Source organism: Thamnophis elegans, chromosome Z, assembly GCF_009769535.1.
Source record: "Thamnophis elegans isolate rThaEle1 chromosome Z, rThaEle1.pri, whole genome shotgun sequence".
Lineage (NCBI taxonomy): Eukaryota > Metazoa > Chordata > Lepidosauria > Squamata > Colubridae > Thamnophis > Thamnophis elegans.
This window is the reverse complement of record NC_045558.1, coordinates 1,128,859-1,148,811: the sequence shown is the minus strand read 5'-3', so window position 1 is coordinate 1,148,811 and position 19,953 is coordinate 1,128,859. Positions and strand designations below refer to the sequence as shown.

The following is a 19,953-nucleotide window of genomic DNA, read 5'->3' as shown; positions in this document are numbered from 1 at the left end:
TTTTTAAAAGAGCCTCGCCCCCTTGGGGCCGAGAGTGAGGGAGCGCGCAGGCGCGCCGGGGGGGGGGGGGCGCGCGTGCGTGACGTCACCACGTGAGGTCAGCGTCTCGGCCCGATGATGCGTCGCTGACGCGCGACGCGTCCGCCACGGGGCCCGGACCGTCGCCCTTGTTGCTATGGCGACCCCGCCCGCCGGGTCAAGGGGTCACGGCGCGGCCTGGTGAGTGGTGGGGGGGGGGGCTGGCGTCTCGGGGAGGGGGGTCCGGGGGGTATCCCACGTTCCGGGAGGGAGGGAAAGCCAGGCCCGGCCGGGCTTCCCTACGATGGTTGGACGGTTGAGGGGCGTCGGGCCTAGCGGGGGAGGAGGGGAGGGAGGGAGGGGGCTTTGGGGAGCAGGACCCCCGCCTCAAATCCATCCAAGGTAGGAAGGTTTCGCCATTCTCCAAGCCGAGCTGAAAGTGGAGGAGCGCAACAGGGCTGGGTGGGGTGGAAGGAAAGCTTCCTCCTTGGCTGATTTGAGGCGGGAGTCCTGCTCCCCTCCCCCAAGGAAAGGGAGGACCATCCTTTTTGGGGAGGGGGTCTGGCCCTGTAGTGACATGTCTTCCCCTCTCCCCAGGCTATTTCTTCTGGTGGGGAGGGGGAGCATTAGTTATGGTGGGGTGAGGTCTGTGGTGGGTGGACAGGGGGGGGGGAGGTGGGAGTGTTTGTCCAGGGAAGTTTGGCAAGTGTGGAGGGGAAGGAGAAAGGGGGAATGAAAAAGAAACAGAAGGGAAGGGAATAAGAGAAAGTGGATGGAAGATAGAACAAGAGAGAACGAGAAAGAGAATGAGAATGAGAGAAAAGGCGGAAGGAGGGCGCATGAGAAAATGGGAATGAAAGAAAGAAGAGAGGATGGGAGGAGGATGAACAGAGAGAAAGAGAATTGGCGAGAACGAGAAAAGAGAACGAGAAAGGATGAGAGCTAGGGAATCTGAGAGAAAGAGAAAGGAAGGAAGGAGGGACGTGAGAAAGAATGAAAGAGGAAGAGAGAATGAAAAAGAGGATGGAAAGAGAGAATTGAGAATGAGAGAAAGAATGAAAAGACAGAAAGAGAAGTGAATATGAGAGAGAAAGAGAATCAGAGAGAAAGAAACAATGCAAGAGAATCAGAGAAAGGAAATGAAAGAAAGAATGGAGAATAAAAGAAGAGGAGAATGTGAAAGTATGAAAGAGAATAAGAGTGAGAATCAGAAAGAGAGAAAAAAAGAGTGAATGAGAAAGAATGAAAGAGAAGAGAATCAGAAAGGATGAAAGAGAATGAGAGTGAGGGAGAATGAGAAGGGAGAGAGAATGAGAAAGAGACAATGAAAGGTAGAGAGAGAAATAATAAGAGGGAGAGGAGAAAGAATGAAAGAGACAGAAAAAGAATGTGAAATAAAACTAAAGAGAGAAAGAGAATGAAAGAGAGAGAGAGAGGACACACACAAATAGAAGATGAAAGAGAGGGGAATGAGAAAGAGGGAGGGAGAAAAAAAATAATGGGAGTTGAACACTTGGAGGAGATTCCCATGGCCTGGGGATGGAATGGCATCCTTGCAAATGGGCTGTTTTCTCCTTTGGTGGAGTTGGGGGGAGGGGGTCCCTCTCTCTTGCCTTGAACAAGGGGGTTGGACTAAAAGACCTCTAAGGTTCCTTGCTTGCCTGGTGTGTGTGTGTGTGTCTTTGGTTTGCCTTCTATTCAGCCCAGGTTTGAACCCTGAGCTTCAGCAGAATAACAAAAGAGAGAGTTGGAAAGGACCTCAGCGATCTTCTAGTCCACTCCCCTGCTCAAGCAGAAGACCCTAAACCATTTCAAGCAAATGGCTGTCTAGTCTCTTTTTAAAAACCTCCCATGATAGAGCACCCTCAACTTCTAGTGACAAGCTGTTCCACTGGTTCGTTCAATCAATCAATCAGTCAATCAGAGTAGAACAGGTAGGGACTTTGGAGGTCTTCTAGTCCAACCCCCTGCTCGAGGCAGGAGACCTCTATATATCTGTCCGATCTTGTCTGAAAATCCAGTGATGAAGCACCAGAACTTCTAGTGACAAGCTGTTCCACTGGTTCATTCAATCAATCAATCAATCAGTCAATCAGAATGAACAGGTAGGGACTTTGGAGGTCTTCTAGTCCAACCCTCTGCTCGAGGCAGGAGACCCTCTATCATACCTGTCCGATCTTGTCTTGAAAATCCAGTGATGAAGCACCCAGAACTTCTGGTGGCAAGCAGTTCCACTGGTTAATTGTCCTCACCGTTAGGAAGTTTCTCTTTTACTCCAGGTTTGCTTCTCTCCTCAGTTAATTTTCTGTCTGTTGTTTCTTGTCCTCCCTTCCGGTGCTTTGGAAAATAAGTTGACAACCCACCCACCCCTGCTGTTCTTGGGGCAACCCCCTCAAATACTGGAATATTGATTATGTCTCCCCCCCCCCCCCCCTCAACTAGACTGAACTTCCTCAATTTCAACATTGTGTCCGGAAATAAATTTATATTTTCCTGATTTATGCAGGGACTTTCCAAAAAACCAACCAAAATAAATGGATTGGGGGGAGAAAAAAATATCGCTCCACGCTGGGATGAAAAAAATGCTCACTTGTTCCTGGAAAATTCTCCCTACAGGTGCAAATTACCCAGGTAAGCTGGAAGGATAAGGGTGTTTTTTTTTATGCCCGCCTCAATGATGTGTGTGTGTATTTGTATCAATAAAAATACAAAATAAATGTATGTGTGCATTTGTGTGTGATGTTTATCAAGAATAAAATCAAAACTATGTGTATATGCAATGTTTTAACCATAAGAATAAAATACAAAACTAGTTTGTGTGTGTCTGTGTACACGTGTGTGTATGTATATATAAATTAAAAAGTTCTTTATCAGTAGGAATAAAGTACAAAACAAACACCAAACAAAAAAAACCCCATGCATTCCAATAGTAGCAAAGAAAAAAAGTAAAAAATGTTTGTACATAAAAGGAAAAAAGAGAGAAAAAATGTAAGCCCAACTCCTGACATTAAACATTAAAAAAAAATACACTTTTCTTTTCTAGAAAAGAAAAATATATTTTAAAAATCAATTCTCTTTAACATAGGGTGTCTGTATAAATATTAAACGTCTATTAAAGAAGGAATGAAGCCAGAAACTTCTTCTTATTTAACCAGAAAACTATGTAGCTATGTTCGGATGAGGTGGTCTTAATTAGTTCATCCGCTCCTCGCCTTACGATGCTTCCCTTAGTGACCGTTTGATGTTACAAACGCCATTGGAAAAAGGAACTTAGGACTTTTTTAAAAACACTTTATGAGCATTAAAGCAGCCCTGTGGTCAGACTTTTGAAAACTGACTCACATTTATGACGGTCTCAACGTCTCAGGGCTCAAGCAATCCCCCTTTTGCGCCTTCTGACCAGTAAAGTCACTGAAGAAGCCGGATTCATTTAGCAACCATGGTGAGAACAATCGTAAAATGGGGCCGTAACAAATCAAATGTCTCACTCAGCAAAGTCTGTTTGGGGCTCGATTGTGCTTGTAAGTTAAGGACTGCCTTGATATAAATTATATAAATTATATGTATGTATGTTTTGTATTTGTGCTGATAAATAAATAAAGGGAGACTAGTATAGATCTATTTCAAGCTATTTAGCTGTCATCAGCTAGCCAGAGCTAAATAGCTTGAAATAGATCTATACTAGTCTCCCTTTATTTATTTATCAGCACAAATACACAAAATGTAACAAAAAGGCAACAGTAAACATATTGGGTTTCTGTCTGGATGGTCTCTTGTGACGAGCCAAAGGATAGAGAATGGAAGTAGTGATCTTCCTCCCATATTTGGGCATACCGGGGGTTGTAAAAAAAAATCTAAAAGTATGTATGTATATTTACACATCATACACACTACACACACACACCACACACACACACACACACACACAAGCTAGCTCTTATCAGCTAGCCATTCCCTTACTGGGGTATGAACTTGGGCTACTTTACATGTTAAGCAGTTATAATAACCTCTGAGCCACAAGCTCTCATCCCTTATCAGCTGATCATATCCTCCCTTATCATATGTATATATGTTAGCGTTCTCCGCCATTTCCTGGGAGGGGACATGCCCCACATGCCCCCCCCCCCTTGCACCTGCCATCCACGCGGAACAGCCTTGCGGAGACGGCTCCCGCAAAGCCCAGCTATATTAGTGGTAGCCGCAAAAAGAGAGGCAGGCCCAGTGATGCTAGGGCTGGCAAGAGTGTGCCAGAAACAGAGACAGAACTTCTGGCCCTCTCTGGATCAGCTGATCCACGGGCCAAGGTTAAGGGACCTCCTGCATTTCAAAAATAATAAGAGTTCCCCGAAAATAGGACAATCCCTTTTTTCAGGGGTCAAAAGAAAATAAGGCCCTGTCTTATTTTCAGGGAAACACGGCATATATAATCTAACATATCTGTCTATATCTATCTTGTATTTATCTATATTCTCTATCTACCTACCTATCTGTCTGCCTATCCTATCCATCCATCCTGTATCCATCCACTATCTATCTGTCTATACCAGCCTGCCTGCCTATCATCTATCCATCCATCCATCCTCTATCTATCCATCCATCCTGCCTGTCTGCCTGCCTGCCTGCCTACCTACCTACCTACCTACCTACCTACCTACCTACCTACCTACCTACCTACCTACCTAACCACCTGTCTTTATCTATCTATCATCTATCTATCTATCTATCTATCTAGCTATCTAGCTATCTAGCTATCTAGCTATCTAGCTATCTAGCTATCTAGCTATCTAGCTATCTATCTTGCATATCTATCTATCTATCTTGCATATCTATCTATCTATCTTGCATATCTATCTTCTCTCTATTTATATTGTCTTCATATGTTTTAGTCTCCAGTTCCCAAATCCTCTTTGTTGCTCTTCTCTGCACTCTTTCTAGAATCTGCATCTTTTTCTACATCATGGTGACCAAAACTGGATGCAGTATTCCAAGTGTGGCCTTACCAAGGCATTATAAAGTGGTATTAACCCTTCACGTGATCTTGGTTCTATCCCTCTGTTGATGCAGCCTAGAACTGTGTTGGATTTTTTGGCAGCTGCTGCACACAGCTGGCTCCTATTTTCAGTGGTTGTCCACTAGGACTCCAAGATCCCTCTCACAGTTACTACTGTTGAGTAAGGTACCACCTATGCTGTACCTGTGCATTTCTTTTTTTCTTGCCTAAATGTAGAACCTTACTCTTTTCACCATTGAATTTCATTTTATTAGATAATGCCCAATGTTCAAGTTTGTCAAGATCCTTCTGTATCTTAAGCCTGTCTTCTGGAGTGTATGTGATTTTCCCCCCCCAGATAACCCTTGAGCTGGTCTTCCTCCCCAAGGAGCTCAGAAAACTTTCTCCATTCTCTGGATGTTGTGATGGAGAACTACGAGCTGGTGACTTCTCTCGGTAAGAGCCACCCTGATGGCATTCGCTAGTTTGGTAATGAAATTTCTGCCAGGAAACTTCCCAGCTCAGAGAGCACCCAGGACACCACAGCCTTTCCTGTTCCTCCTCCTCCTCCCCCTTCTCTTTTTCTCCTCCACAAGCCCCATTCCTTTCTTGCACTGATGGCATATGCTCGTTGGTAATAATACATCTGCCAAGAACCTCCCAACCTCAGAGAGTACCTAGGACCCACAGTTCTTCCTCCTCCTCTTCCCAAACCCCACTACCTTGTGGCACTGATAATGTTCCCTAGTTGGGTCATGAAATGTCTGCAAGGAAACCCCAGAGAGTACAGGGACCCACCGTCCTCACCACTCCCCACTCCTTGCAAGCCCATTCCTTTCTTGCACTGATGGTGTTACCTAGTTTGGTAATGAAAAGTCTGCCAGGAAACCATCAAAAGCTCAGGGAGCCCAGGAGCCTCACAATCCTCCATCCTCGGGTGGGGCAGCCAGTTAATTAAGCACCCCTCCCTCCTGAGTCCCAGGAAAGAGGGGGGGTCTTCCTTTGGCCGGTCTTGCATGTCAAATCTTTGCAGGCTACCCGGTTCTCAAACCCGATCTCCTGTCTCGGATCGAGCGGGTCGGAGAGCAGTGCGTGGGCGACCAGCTGGATTCCACCCGTGGGATTCCCACCGATCCATGTGCAGGTACGTCCGTGGGCCTGCTCCATGTACACACACACACACACACACCACACACACACACACACACACACACCCCATTCTGGCCAGAGTTCGGATAGCACAATTATTTTTCATTCCTTTGGGTTTCATTTCCTGACCCTCTGCATAGGGCCCGGTTGCGGGTACATGACTAATCCTTCCGAGGTGTTGAAAGACACAAAGTTGTGGGATGGCCTCCCTTGGCCTGAAGACACTTTGTTGCCATTTTGGAGACTTTTCCTCCTAGCTGGGAGGGGAAATAATATTACAGTGAAAATTATAAACACCACAATACAATAATTGTGCTCCAAAGCCAGCACCCTTCTTTTGGTTGTGTTGAATTCAAGGTTAGCTTGATAGTTGAGGCAGCTTGATGTAAGGGTGAAGGTGCTGGCCTAGGAACCAGGAGACTGGGAGTTCTAGTCCAGGCCAATTATTAGGAGAAGGCGAATTCTAATTCTAGTTTAGCCATAAAAGCCAGCCTGGTTGACTTTAGGCTCATAACCAGGAGAATGGGAGTTGTAGTCCGGCCTTAGGCATAAAAACGACTGAGTGACTTTGGGTCAAATCACCAGGAGATTGGGAGTTCTAGTTCCCACCTTCAGCACGAAAACCCACTAGGTGACTTTTGGCCGGACCCCCTCTCTCACAGACCATGGGCCAAATCAGGGCTGCCTTATGGGCTTGGTAAGTACCCGGGAGATGAGCTGCCTCAAAGCACATCCTTCCCATCCTTCCAGAAAATTCCGTGAAGGAGAATTCACAGGCTCACTTGTTCCTTTGTGATCTCTTCTCCCCCCTCCGCCCCAGGTTACCGTTTTTTCAAACCCGAGAGCCTGTCTTGGATTGAACGGTGGGAGGAACTCGGAGTCACCGACCGTCAGAAGTTGGAGGAAGGCAAACTTTGCGCAGGCTCCTGCCAAGGTAGGCAGTGTTGGGGAGCGCCAGGTTTTATGGTGGAGCAAAACCCGGAGTTTTTCTCCACTACTCAGGCAAATCGGCGTACATACATGCACGCAACAGAAAAAAATAATAGCCATACAAGCGGGAAATTGATAATAAAAACAACAGAATTGGTCCATGAGGGCAAACCTATGACACGCGTGCCCGAATTGGCATACAGACATGTCGCCTGGCACATGCAGTCTCGCCGGTTTCTTTTCTGGGTTTCTGATGCATGTGCGCACGCTACAAACAGCTGTCCGCTGTGCGAGTGGCAGTGCCAGAAACCAGAGAAGCTGGTCTTCCAGTTCCTGGTGTGAACATGCACGTCAGCCAGATGTTTTGGGGCGTTGCCCATGCGCAGCAGTAACCGGAAGACTTGCTGGCAGGCGCGCAGGCACACGCCGGGAACAGGAAGTTCATTTTCCAGCGTGCGCATGCCCCCGGGTGCACACGAAGTGCTCCATTTTTTGGCACTCGGTGCTGGAAAGGTTCACCATCACTGGTATAGGTTGTCCTCGACTTAATGACCACAATTGGGCCGAACATTTTTTTCACGTGAAGTGAGACAAGTTTCGATTTTGCTTCCTTTGACTAACTTTCTGGTCACCGTTGGTAATTGAATCGCTGCAGCTGGTACGTTGGTAACACAGTTGTTAAGTGAATCTGGCTTCCACCTGTAACTTCGCTGGTTGGAAGGTCGCAAAAGTGGGAATCCACGTGACTCCGGCACACGCAACTGTCGTAAATACGAATAGAATTTGCAAAAATTTCATCTCGATTTGTTCATGTGACGTTGGGAATGTCCTGTTGGAAACATTTGAAAAATGGCCATAAGTTACTTGATTCGCTGCCGTCGTAACTTTGAACGGCACTAAAGTCGAGGACTACGTGTACTAAGGTCACACTATGGGTTAAGATATACAGAAGATGGATTCGGGTATGATGTCTGAGCAGTTAAAGACATTGAATTAAAAAACTGACAGCCCACGTTTGAGACCTGAGCTCCTCAGATGGGGTGAGTTCCCGTTACCAGCTCCAGCTAGCGGTTCGAAAGTGCAAGCAGATTAATAGGTACCAAATTGATGGGAAGGTAACAGCATTCTGTATGCCTTTGATATAGCCATATCAGGGACTAATGGAAGCATCTTCAGACAATGCAGGCTCCCTTGGGCAACAAACCAAAGTGTTGCGTCCCAGAATCGGAAACGAGTGGACGGGGAAACTGTTAACCTTTTATGTAGACATTAGGAAGTTCAGTGCAGGGTGGGAGGGGATATTCTATGAGTGGCTTGCATGTGTGTGCCCGCCCCTCACATGAGTGCAGCTGGGCACGCAAGTGCCAGTCGCTCGTGTGAGAGCTGAGCTTATATATACCCTTGTGTCCCAATTCCAAATAAGCCGCGGTCTCTGGGTTGGGGACCCTTTTCACTATTTCATTTCTTTTTTTTTGTGTCCCCCCCCCCTTTTTTTTTTTGGGTCCACTCTGGAACAGCCGCTGGACGGAGCAAAGCGATCAAGGAAGAGGAGGGCGGCCAGAAAGGCTTTGTGGCCAGCTTGGAACGCTACCAGCTCTTCCCCGAGAGTTCCCGGGCAGGTCTGTTCCTTGCCCCCAACCCTGGGCAGCTGAGACCTCAACCCCGGGTCAAGAAGGAGGAAGCAGCCTCCTGTGAGCCCAGCCTGGGCGGCCCTGGACGTCCCTCCCAAGGCCTGGGTTCAGGCCCCTTCACTTGCCTGGTGTGCGGCAAGTGTTTCCGGCAGAAGCAGGGGCTGATCACCCACGGGCGCATTCACACCGGCGAGAAGCCCTACCCATGCCTGGAGTGCGGCAAGCGCTTCCGCCAGCGCCCCAACCTGCTGACCCACCAGAGAGTCCACACCGGCGAGCGGCCATTCCCCTGTCTGCGCTGCGGCAAACGCTTCAGCCAAAAGGCCAACCTGGCCCCACCAGCGCACCCACGCTGTGCAGGAGGGGCTGATTGCACCCGAGCCAAAGGTCCCAGTGCCGCGTGGCAGCCGCTCAACGGAGAAGCCCTTCCCTTGCAGTGTCTGCGGGAAGAGCTTCAGCCAGCGGCCCAACCTCATCACCCACCAGCGCATCCACACCGGTGAGAAACCCTTCCCCTGCACCGAGTGTGGCAAGCGCTTCAACCAGAGAGCCAACCTCATCACCCACCGACGGATCCACTCGGGAGAGCGCCCCTTCCCCTGTGCCACCTGCGGGCGGCGTTTTAGCCAGAAGGGCAACCTGGCGGCCCATCAGCGCACCCATTCGCAGCAGAGGCCCCACGCCTGCTCTTGCTGCCCCAAACGCTTCAAGGGGGAGTCAGCTCTACGCGCTCACCAGCGTACCCATCGGCAGGTGCTGGGCGCCGATCCACTGACTAGCACCCTTCTGTCTGCGCCTGCGCTGCAACAAGCCCTCCCGGGGGACCCCGCTTCAGCTGCACAGCGGGCCACTCCGGCCCCCCGTCCGGATCTTCCCGGAGATCCCTCTCCCAATGTTCATCAACCAGCCCCCTCTGGGCAACATGGGGCCCCTCATGGGCAGAGTCTTCCTGCAGACCCCCCCTGGTCAACACACGGCTGGCCCCTCGACGCACCTTCAAGGAGTGGCCCCTGGCTCGGAGCAGGGGCCGAAGCTAAGCGCTCCACCCACCATTCTGGATCCTCACGAGGAGATGCTCCATTGCCAACGCCGGCTGGGCCTCCCATTGCTGCCCAGTTCCAGCGCTCATTCGGTTGTGCCCATGGGGCAACCCCCTCCCATCACCTCGAAGCCCAAGGGGTTGTCAGCCGCCCCCGGCCCACCACCACTGTGGAAGCCCCAAGTGAGATGCTTCACTGCCTCTGCCATGCTGGCAGGGCCTCTTTGGTCATTCCACACCCCCCGCATCTGGGGCAGCTCCAGCCCGGTAACAGGGACGCCCCGGGCCGTGCCTGGCTGGGCCTTCCCTGCCCGACACGCACCCTTCAGCTCCAGCAGGCGGCCAGACACACCCAGCTGCTCCTAATCCCAGACTATGTTCGATTCCTGATTCTTTGCGGTAACTTGCTGCACGAGCACAGATTGGCCGAGGCTGGACTTTCCTCGGATTCCCTCTTCCCCCCCTCCCCCCCGTCAGCAGAGCCCTTTGGGGCGGACCGCGGGGTTTATGCATGTATCCTAAACCGAGAAGTTCCCATCTGCCCCCTCCTACTCTAGGGACGCACACGGACCCTCCTTGGATCTAACCTATCTGACCAAGACTCTTTCTGTCTCAAGAGGCAATCCATCCTTCCAGCAAGGGTACTCCCTCCCCTCCCAAAGTGTCACATGGCAGAAGGACCAAAACCGTGTCCACCTTGTCTTACTACCCCTGAATCTCTCTGGATGCGCCTCATCTACCCCTAAACAGACAGATGGAAAGATCGAGAATTTGGCAGCAATCCAAACAGGAAGTGAAGATGGAAGAGCGCCTCCCCATTCTTGGAAACTTGATAAACCCTGGTTGGAGGGAGTGCCTCGTACCCAGACACGACTCTTGGCGCACCCCCAAGATGGTGGTTCCGCTCTGTTACGGCTTTGCAAAGCTGCCTCAGAGACTCCATGGTCCCCGTTCCCACTCTTGCTTTCCTCCAAAAGGAAACATTGAAATAACTTGTTGCAGAAATGTACCGTCGGCATCGTGCTGCCGCTGGGCAAATCGAACGGCTGAACTCTTGCCGGCGAGGGAGCACCGGCTTTGTGCCAAACAGAACAGACTGGTGGTCATGCTCCCCATATGTCCATCACGGTGAAACAGAACCTGGACGTTTTGGGTGTGTGTGGGGAGGGATTTCGCACCTCCCACCGGGGAAAAACATTGGGGAGGGGCTCTGCCTGGCATTCAACTCCCGGAGTTAATGACCCCTCAGGTTAGGAAAGCCACATCCCCCCCCCAGCCACATGGGGCTGTCTTGGGGGTGGGGCAAGTCAGAAGGAAATACCCTCCCCCTCCCAACAGCTGGTGCTAGAAAGGCCTGGTGCTTGTGGGGAGCCAACCCAAAGAGATTGGATTGTGGTGGGGCTGAAAGATGGGTGGGGTCCTTGCAGAAAGAGGGGCCAGAATGAACAAGAAGCACTTTAGAATGACCTGTCGCCCCTGGACTTGCCCCCCTGCCCGTGTGGCACCCACAATGCTGGGTCCTAGCCCTGGCACGGGGCTGCCAGAAGGGAGAAAGCTGAATTTTTGTGTGAGGGGGATCTGTGCCTTAAGCTGGGAAGCCTTCCTGGAAAGAAAGAGGGATGGGGTCTCCTTTCGTATGGTAGGGCCCCAAGACGATCAAATGTACAAAGGGAGCCCGCCGAGGGTCCAGGCTTATGATGGGAAAGGAGGGGAATAGCGACAGCCGCCTCTCCTGCTGAAGTCTGCAAGGGATGAGAATGTGGGGTGTAGGCCCCCTCCCCTCTCCCGGCTTCTCTGGGCATCCGGTGCCTGTTGAGTTAGGCTGATTTCGGGGGCCGTAGGTGGCACAGATTTTATCTTGGGAACGGGCAGAGGTGTTGATGGCGACGTGGTCGAGCGTGCAAATGATGTGAGGAGGGAGATCGCTTAGCTCGTGCTGGGATGCGTGCATGGGCACACAGAGTTGCAGCTTCGTGCATGAGTCGGATGGGGTGGGGGAATCTGGTCAGGAACTTTGATGACTTGCAGTCACAACCCAGGTGATGGAGGTGCTGCTCTGAGGGGTGAATTCTTCTAACTCTTTGCTCGGGATGTACCCTGAGATCAAACCGCCCAGAAGTTGAGAAGTGGGGACCTTTTTTTTTTTAAGCTGGTGAAATTCAGCCATGCCAGTCTGGAGGCATGTTGGAGGCTTGGCCATCGCTAAGGAACACGGACCTCAACCTCCCTCTGCCCCCCAAAAGAAACACAATTGTGGTCAAAGTTTTGTTCAGGTCAAGTGAGTGGAGCTCGGGTGACGGGGTTCCCCATCTTCTCCAGCCAAGAGTTTCGGCAGCCGAACTGTCCTGCCTTGTTTGGCGTGGATAGTTTTGCCAACATAGGGGCAGCCCCGAAGCCAAGGGAAGCTGCAGTCAAGCCCCGCTCTGACTCCAGGCCTCTTTCCACATCCAGGGATGTGGCACAGGAGTTCAAGAGACCCAGAAGCTTACCCAGGGACTCTTGTGCCCAAAAAGTCATGACTTGTGTTTGTTGCGCTCGGAAAATCGCTCCGACGTGTGGTTGGGCCTTTGCCTGTTGGCCAAACCCGAGTTGGCTAGGAGGGGTAGCCCTGCCCTGCCCTGGCCTCCCTGCTGCTTGGCAGCCTCCAAATTCCACATTGTTTTCCGTAGCTGGCCCAGAGGTTGTGCACCGGGCAGAACCCAGTCCTGGTCCGTGTACCAACACGGTTCACAACCTGCTGGGAACCAGTCCGTGGAAACAAGCGAGGCCCCATCACATGCATGTCACATGCATGGATGCAGGCAGCATGCAGAACCCTGGAAAAAACCGTCCTATACAGAACCAGTCTGCGGTGCCCAAATTTTGGTGGCCGCTGCATGAGAGAGAATTGACTGCCCGCTCCCCTTTATTCTTAGATGCGGGAGGCCAGGTGCAACGACCCCTCCCACTTTGGCTGGGCATCATATGTCATAATTTGTGGGTGAGCATGGTCCTGTACGGGCAGCAACGGTGAGGTTGTACGACATTCCTTGCGAAGGAGGCAGGGTTCCCCCTCCCGAAGGCTTTTGGGCAATGTCCTTCTTCCGGGTGCCAAGGCAGGTTGAAAGGTGAAACATCTACCTGAGGGATTCTGAATTTTTTGCTGCTGAGGGAAGGGGTGGGTCTGGGAAGACTCTGCAATTTTTGTTTGGATCAAATATGGCCTGCTTGCCGCGAGATCATCTGGATGCGCCCCATTCTTCGGGGTGAGGAGACGCAGCAATGCTTTCCCCCATCCCGAAAGAGCGAGTTGCCATTCAGAGGCGGCCACCTTCTGGATAGTGGATCCCCCTCAATCCTTGGGAGTGGGACAAGGCTGGAGGAATTGGGGAGAGGTCAGAGGTCAGCCCGGCAGGTAGAAATCTCTCAGCTCTGCTTCTGGGATCAGACCTGTTGACTGAGGACCGAAGGAGATCCTGCTGGATCCGTCCTGCAGAGCAGCCAGTCAGTTGCTTGCGCCCCAAGCATGCAGGGCTTGCCATTTCTGTTGTCTGTGCCCCAGCCCTCCCCCTTTCTTCCCAGCATTTGGGCGGGGGTTCTCTGCATGGCGGTTACCCCCTCCAACCATGTCGCCTTTGGAGAAATGCACAATGCCCATCGCAGCCGACATCATTCGTTCATGCCAGACCTCGACGCATCAAGATGGTTCGGCGCTCAGGATCTGGTGCAAGAGATTGGGAGGGCATCTTCCTTCCCTACCCATCCACCCTCTTCCTCCTGCAACTGACTTCCCCCCCACCCCCACGTGGGGTCCCTGCGTAACGGAGGTCGAGCTGCTGATGGAAGGAGATGTGAAACTGGACAGGAGACTGCTGTCCCCCTCCCCCTGCAACCTTAAACCCCAAGCCAGGAGACTCTCTACCCCATCCCCCAGCCCCCGTGCTTGCATCCCCTTCCGCGAACGGCCTCCGAAAGACACTTCATGCCCCATGAATCCAGACGGGCCCGTAGGCCCTATTCCAGATGTATTATTATAATATTATTATGTCTTATTTTCTGAGCTATGTTTATTTGCAATAAAGGCTTTCTTACAGTTGTGGAGTGTGTGTTTTTGCAAAGGAGTGTGGTAGTGCGAAAGGTACGGGACCCCAACAGCAGGAAAAGCTGGATTGCCAACAGGAAGATGGTTGGGTCATGAAACTTTTGGAAAAAGTCAGGGGGCTGGAAGGCCCAAAGACAAAAACATAGAAAACGGCTGCAGGCTTTGGATGTGTCTCCTTTAATCAAAAGAAGGACTTGGGGTGACACGATAGAAAGAGTCCAGAGTTTGAGAGGTGGGCCCCAAAGAAGAAGGGGTCCATTTATTTTCCAAAGCGCAGGAAGGCTGGACAAGAAACATGGATGGAAATCAATTTGAGTGAAGCAATGTGGAATGAAGGAGAAACTTTTGAACGGTGAGGATGATGAACCAGTGGGACTGCTCGCCACCGGAAGTTGTGGGCTCTCCGTTGCTAGAGGTTTTGAAAGAAGAGGCTGGAGACTTGCCTGCAATGCTAGAGGGTCTCCTGCTTGGGGGAAGGGTTGGACTAGAAGACCTCCAAGGTTCCTTCCATCTGTTTAGTCTATCACTCTGTAAGAGTCTCCTGTTTGAGCAGAGGGTTGGACTAGAAAACCTTCAAGGCTCTTTCCAACCCTGATATTATCTTACTCTGAATGGTGCAAGGTCTCTTGCTTGAGGGGTGGGGGGGGTGGATTAGAAGACCTCCAAGCCTCCGTCTGGCACTATTCTCTTGCATTCGGATTTTTTTTTGGGGGGGGGGGGTGGATGTCCCTTGCTCTAAGAAAAGCTCCCAGTCTTCCTAAGGGAGGGGCTTCTCTCCACCCCTCCCCAATTTAGAGCTTTATAAAAGCCTGGGAGGGAGATTTAGAAGAGGGGAGGGGCCGGGAGACCCTACATACAACGTTTTTTCACCTACCCACAAGGTTTAGAATACAAATATCCTTCCCACCCCGCTTGTTCCTTCCTCCATGCAGACCCCGACTCCAAAGATCGGGAAATTAAGAGGAGTGGAGTTTGAAGCCCGCAAAAAGTTTGAGGGAAAATTTTGTTTTTCCCAAGGAACGTCAAGTTGCTAGACCTGCACAATCTAACCCCCCCTTCCACGGCGGGGGTGGGGCGGGGCGGGTGGCAGTTCCTGACCCTTCGGAAGAGACCATGAGGAGAGGGTGCCATCTATCTGCAAGACCACTTTTGGAAAGGGGGAGAGCCGCTCTTTCCCTAAACCCGCTCCTTCGCCCGGGGCGTTGCGACGCGGGGAGGGACATTTTCCGCGCACGGGCTGAGCTCCATCATTTCGGTGGTGGGGGTACAAAAAAGAGGGGTGGTGCCTCGACCCGCCCCCGCCCCGCGGAAATCCGATCCTCGCGCTTCCTTGCAACGGCCGGGATCTGCAGCGGCGGATGGTAGAAGGCTACGCTGGCCGCGGGGGAGGGTCGGGGTGTTTTCGGAGGCAGAAAGGTGGGTAGGGGGAGAGTCGGTCTGGGTTGGCCCCGCCCTCCTGCTCCGGGAGGCCGTGGAAAAACTACACTTCCCGGCGTGCAGCTGTTTGTTACCTCCTCCTCCTCGGAGTGTAAATCTTGCAAGGCTAACAAAAGAGCAACCGGCTAAGCAGCAGCAGCATCAGGACCGGCGACCCGGGGGCCGCAATACGGAGCCGCACTCTTCTCCATCCTTGCAAGATCGCCCGCGGAAGAGTGGGTGGGTGGGTGGGTAGGGGGGAAATTAGAGCCATGGCCGGAGGGACCCCCGCGCAGGTAGCCGAGTGGGCCCGGTCTCTCTGTCTCTCTCTCTCACCCGGTGCAACCCCGCCTTTCCACGCCCCAAGCCCCCTCCTCCTCCGGTCGTTGCCGGAGGTCTTTGCGGGGGCGCCGCTGCTCCTTGACTTGCCCCCTCTCCTTATTCTGGAAGAAAACCACCCCCTCCCCAGGGACGATCCCACCCCATCCCCACCTTCAGATTGCCGACCGCGCGGGGGTCAAGGTGGCTCGGCTCTTACACCGACACCCTCCCCAGCAGGAGGAGACGCTTCTCCTGCATGCCGCCCCCACCCTCTTTGAGCGGCGGGGGGGGAATTGTTTTGCTCTGTCTTGGCGGTGGGTAGTAGGACTCGCGATCCCATCGCTCCCTGTGCCGGCCGGGAACGATGGGAGCAGTGGGCAGAGCGAGAAAGATGTTTGCATGGCTTTTGAGAAGAGGGGCGGGGGGGGGGCGGGAAGGATGGAATCCCCCCCCGCATTTCCGTCTGGGACTTGCAAAGGGAAGGCTGGCAAGGCAACCCCTACCCACTCACCACCCAAGCGCTTCACTCATGGGACCCCGGGACGGAGCAGCGGTGGAAGGGTGTGAGAGAGCATCAGTTTCGCAGAAGATGCAAAAGGGTTTCCCAGCCCGGAAAACATTTGGAGGAGTTTCCGTGCAAAAGTGGCACGTTTGAAACGTGCGTGAAAGGAAGCTGACAGCTGGGGTTCAGGCGGTCTCGGAGAAGGGGGCAGAGAAGGGGGTTCCTTCTACTGGCTTTGGGCTCTCAGACAGCCCCCTCCCACCCTTATTTTGGCCCTGGGGTCCTTCCCTTGCCTATGGGGTGGAAGGAAGGAAGGATGGAAGAAAGGAAGGAAAAAGAAAGAGGGGAGGGAGGGAGGAAGGAAGGAAAAGGAAAGAAGGAAAACTAAAATGGGGAGGGAAGGAAGGAAAGAAACGAAGGAAAAGGAGTGAAGGAAGGAAAAAGTAAGAGGGAGGGGAGGGAGGGAAGAAGAAGGAAGGAAAAGAGAAGGAGGAAAAGAGAAGGAAGGGAGGGAGGAAGGAGATAGGAAAGAAAAAATAAAGACGTACAAAGAAGAAGAAAGGAAGGAAAGAAGGAAAAAGAAAGAGAGGGGAGGGAAGGAAAGAGGAAGGAAGGAAAAGAGCAGGGAGGGAGGAATAAGGGGAGATAGGAACTAAAAAATAAAGAAAGACAAAGAAGAAAGGACAGAAGGAAGAAAGAGAAACGGGGGGGGGGAGAGGGAAGTTCTGTGGTCCCTGTGCACTTTGAGGGAGGGTCTCTCTCTCCACCTGGCTGGATGGTCCTCAGCCTGGCCCTTCTTCCTGAGCCGTCCTCACTTGGACGTCCTCCCAACAGGTGCCAGTGGTCTTTGGGGACGTGGCAATCTGCTTCTCGGCCGAGGAATGGGCAGCACTGGCCGGATGGCAGAAGGACCTCTATCGCGACGTCATGGCCGAGAACTTCCAGCTGGTCTCCTCGCTGGGTAAAGCCTGGAGGGTTTTCTCCCCTTCTTGGGGGGGGGGAGGAGTCTTGGGACATGGGGGTGGGTCATCTGGGGCTGCCCAAATGCCTCCTTCAGCGCAAGCTCAGTAGACCGAGTGGGCAAGAAACTGTGGCAGAGAATGATAGAGTTGGAAGGGATCTCAGAGGTCATCTAGTCTGACCCCCCGGCTTGAGCAGGAGACCATTACAGAATCAACAATAACAGAGTTGGGAGGCACCTCGGGAGTCATCTAGTCCAGCCCCCTGCTCAAACAGGAGAATTTACAGAATCAGAGATTGGTGGGACTAGGGAGGGCATCTAGTCCAACCCCCTGCTCAAGCAGGAAATCCTGACAGAATCAGAGAATAACAGTTGGAAGGTACCTCGGAGGTCATCTAGTCCAACCCCCTTCTTTCCCTTTGCAGAATGCTTGCTGGCCATCCCTGAACTGCTATCCCAGCTGGCACGAGGGGAGGTGCCCCAGATCGATGCTGGGCCACCCCCAGTGCAGGACGGGGAGTGTCCAGGTAAGGGGGGGGGGCTGGGCAGGGCATTGGGGGTCTCTCACTCTGCACAGGCTCTGGATGTCGGGTGCAAACTGTCAGCCTGGATGGGGTCATTTTTCCCTGGATGCAAAGAGGGAATTCATTAGGAGAGATTCCCAGTTTGGGGAAGATGAGTGGTTTCGAAATACTAAATATAAAGAGGGAGGGAGGGAAGGAAAGGAAGGAAGATAGAAAGAAGAAAATAAAGAAAAAGAGGAAAAGAGAAGGGAGGAAATAAAAGAGAGAGAAAGGAAGGGAAATTGCAGAAAAGGAAAGAAAAAGGAAGAAAAGGGAAAGAAAAGTGGGAGGAAGGGATGAATGGAGCAAGGAAAAGGACAGGAAGGAAGGAAGGAAAGAGAAAAAGTGTTGTAATATAGTTCCTTGTCTAGGTGTGTGTCCCCCATGGCCCAGTTCATACCAGGGCATGCAGAGTCACGCTGAACCACACAGGAGAAAACAAACTCCTAAAACGCCAACATCCTGATGGTGCATAACATAACATTCTGAGATGTGCCCTACCATTGACGCCAGGATTTGACCATATATAGACTGAGCAGTAGATTAGAAATTGTACTTTTACAGGCTGTTTTTAACCACTGCTATTGCTCCCTGCCTTTGTCCTATCTCAATAAGAGGGGCTCTCAGACCCCCAATATGGGTCGCTCCATCCTGAGAAAGGTTGTCGCCTGTCTTTTCTCAACATTGGCCTCATGGACGAAACGGGAACGTTAAAAAAAGAAAGAAAGAAAGGGGAAGAATGGAAGAAAAAAGAAAGGGAAGAAAGAAAGAAAGGAAGGGGAAGGAAGGATAGAAAAAGAAGGATAGGCAGGAGAGAGAGAAGGGAGAGAAAGGGAGGGAAGGAGGAAAGGGAAGGGGAGTAGAGAGGAGAAAGAAAAGAAAGGAAGGAAAGAGGGAAGGGTGAAAAAAAGATGAAAGGGAAGAAGGAATGAAAGATAAAGGAAGGACGGAAAAGAAAGATAGAAAGTAAGGAGAAAGAGAGAAAGGAGAGAGAAAGGGAGGGAAGGAGGAAAGGAAGGGGAGTAGACAGGAGGGAAAGAAAAGATAGAAAGAAAGAAAAGAAAGAAAACCACTGTGGCCAAAGAGAGGGGAAAATTCCCCAGGCATGGAGAAATGTCCCCTTTGGCCTTTGTGGGTGGGGGGGTTCCCCAAAGTCAACAGAAATAGGACCTCTATTTTGTGGTGCAAATCCACCTTGACGCAGCTCCAGAGGGAGGAGGAAGGGGTGGCGGTGGAAATCTCGAGCCAGGGGGAGTGTGTGTATGTGTGTGCCGAAGCCTTCCCAAATGTCCCAGATTCAAATCCCCCACTCTAAACTGCGACACTTTGTCTTTTGCAGTTGTGAAACCGGAGCAGGAGGCGAAAGCACCAAGGAGTTGCAAGGGCCTCCCGAGCAGGCGAAGAAGCCTCGCGCCCCCCTTCCCTCCACACCCGGAAAGAAGCCCAAACGGCCAGTTTCGCAAGCCGGAGGAAAGGCGCCCCCTGTGGGCGAAAGGCAGGTGACCCCGGAGCAGACAGACAGCCCTCGGAAGCGGAAAAACCCTACAAGTGCCCCAAATGTCGGAGAAGCTTCCTGGGACGCGTCGCCTTGGCTGCCCACCGGCGTCTCCACATCTGTAAGTGGCCCCGGCTCGTCCCCCAGGCAGCTGGACGCTCCCCGCACACCCCAGAGCTGGCTGGGCCCAGGAGGGCGAGATGGGCACTGGGGTTAGCCCCTTCCCCAGCAGCCAGGGCGAGGGCACGCTGCCCTTTTGGCCGGAGATGGCGTTACATCAAGGGCCCACCGGCTACCAGCTTCAACCCTTGGGCTCTCGGCTACGGGCCGCAGCCGCTGCCTGGCCACCAGGCTCCTGGCCTGCCAAGCAACGGGGAGTTTATCTGCGACCAGTGCGGGTGGAGCTTCCATGGCTGGGAGGAGCTGGTCACCCACCAGATGGCTCACATGGCAGCCGAGGGCATCGCGGGCTCGGTACCCAAAGCGGAAGCGCTGGCACCAGGCCATGACGGCCGTATGCCTGCGCACAGTGTGGCAAGAGCTTCCGGCACAAGCCAACCTGCTAGCCCATCGGCAGGTGCACACCGGCGAACGGCGCTACCAGTGTCAGGAGTGCGGCAAGTCCTTCGGCAGCAAGGCGTACCTGGCCTCCCAGCACATCCACACTGGCGAGAAGCCGTATGTCTGCGCCCAGTGCGGGAAGAGCTTCCGCCACAAGCCCAACCTCATCTCTCACCAGAAAATCCATTCGCGGGAACCTCTCGCCCACGGCAGCCGCATCCCCTCGAGGCCTTCAATGGGGAAGCATTTTGCAGCCAGCAGCGCCTGGCGCCAGAGTCTCTGGGTCTGGACGCCTT

The 19,953-nt window shown here is 52.4% G+C and overlaps 2 protein-coding genes across 2 annotated transcripts; both read left to right on the top strand.

Annotated features, from left to right (window-relative positions):
* Positions 1-9,311, top strand: LOC116520593 (zinc finger protein 135-like). Its single transcript, XM_032234864.1, has 6 exons — positions 1-219; positions 2,525-2,649; positions 5,367-5,464; positions 6,042-6,152; positions 6,978-7,091; positions 8,605-9,311. Exons 3-6 carry the CDS (start codon positions 5,434-5,436, stop codon positions 9,219-9,221), a joined length of 873 nt encoding a protein of 290 aa, XP_032090755.1. The 5' UTR covers positions 1-219; positions 2,525-2,649; positions 5,367-5,433; the 3' UTR covers positions 9,222-9,311.
* A 6,207-nt stretch (positions 9,312-15,518) lies between these two features.
* LOC116520603 (protein ZNF783-like) lies at positions 15,519-19,130 on the top strand. Its single transcript, XM_032234874.1, has 4 exons — positions 15,519-15,550; positions 16,912-17,038; positions 17,464-17,565; positions 18,941-19,130. The coding sequence occupies exons 1-4, from the start codon at positions 15,527-15,529 to the stop codon at positions 19,102-19,104; spliced, it is 417 nt and encodes a 138-aa protein (XP_032090765.1). The 5' UTR covers positions 15,519-15,526; the 3' UTR covers positions 19,105-19,130.
* Positions 19,131-19,953: the final 823 nt, after the last annotated feature.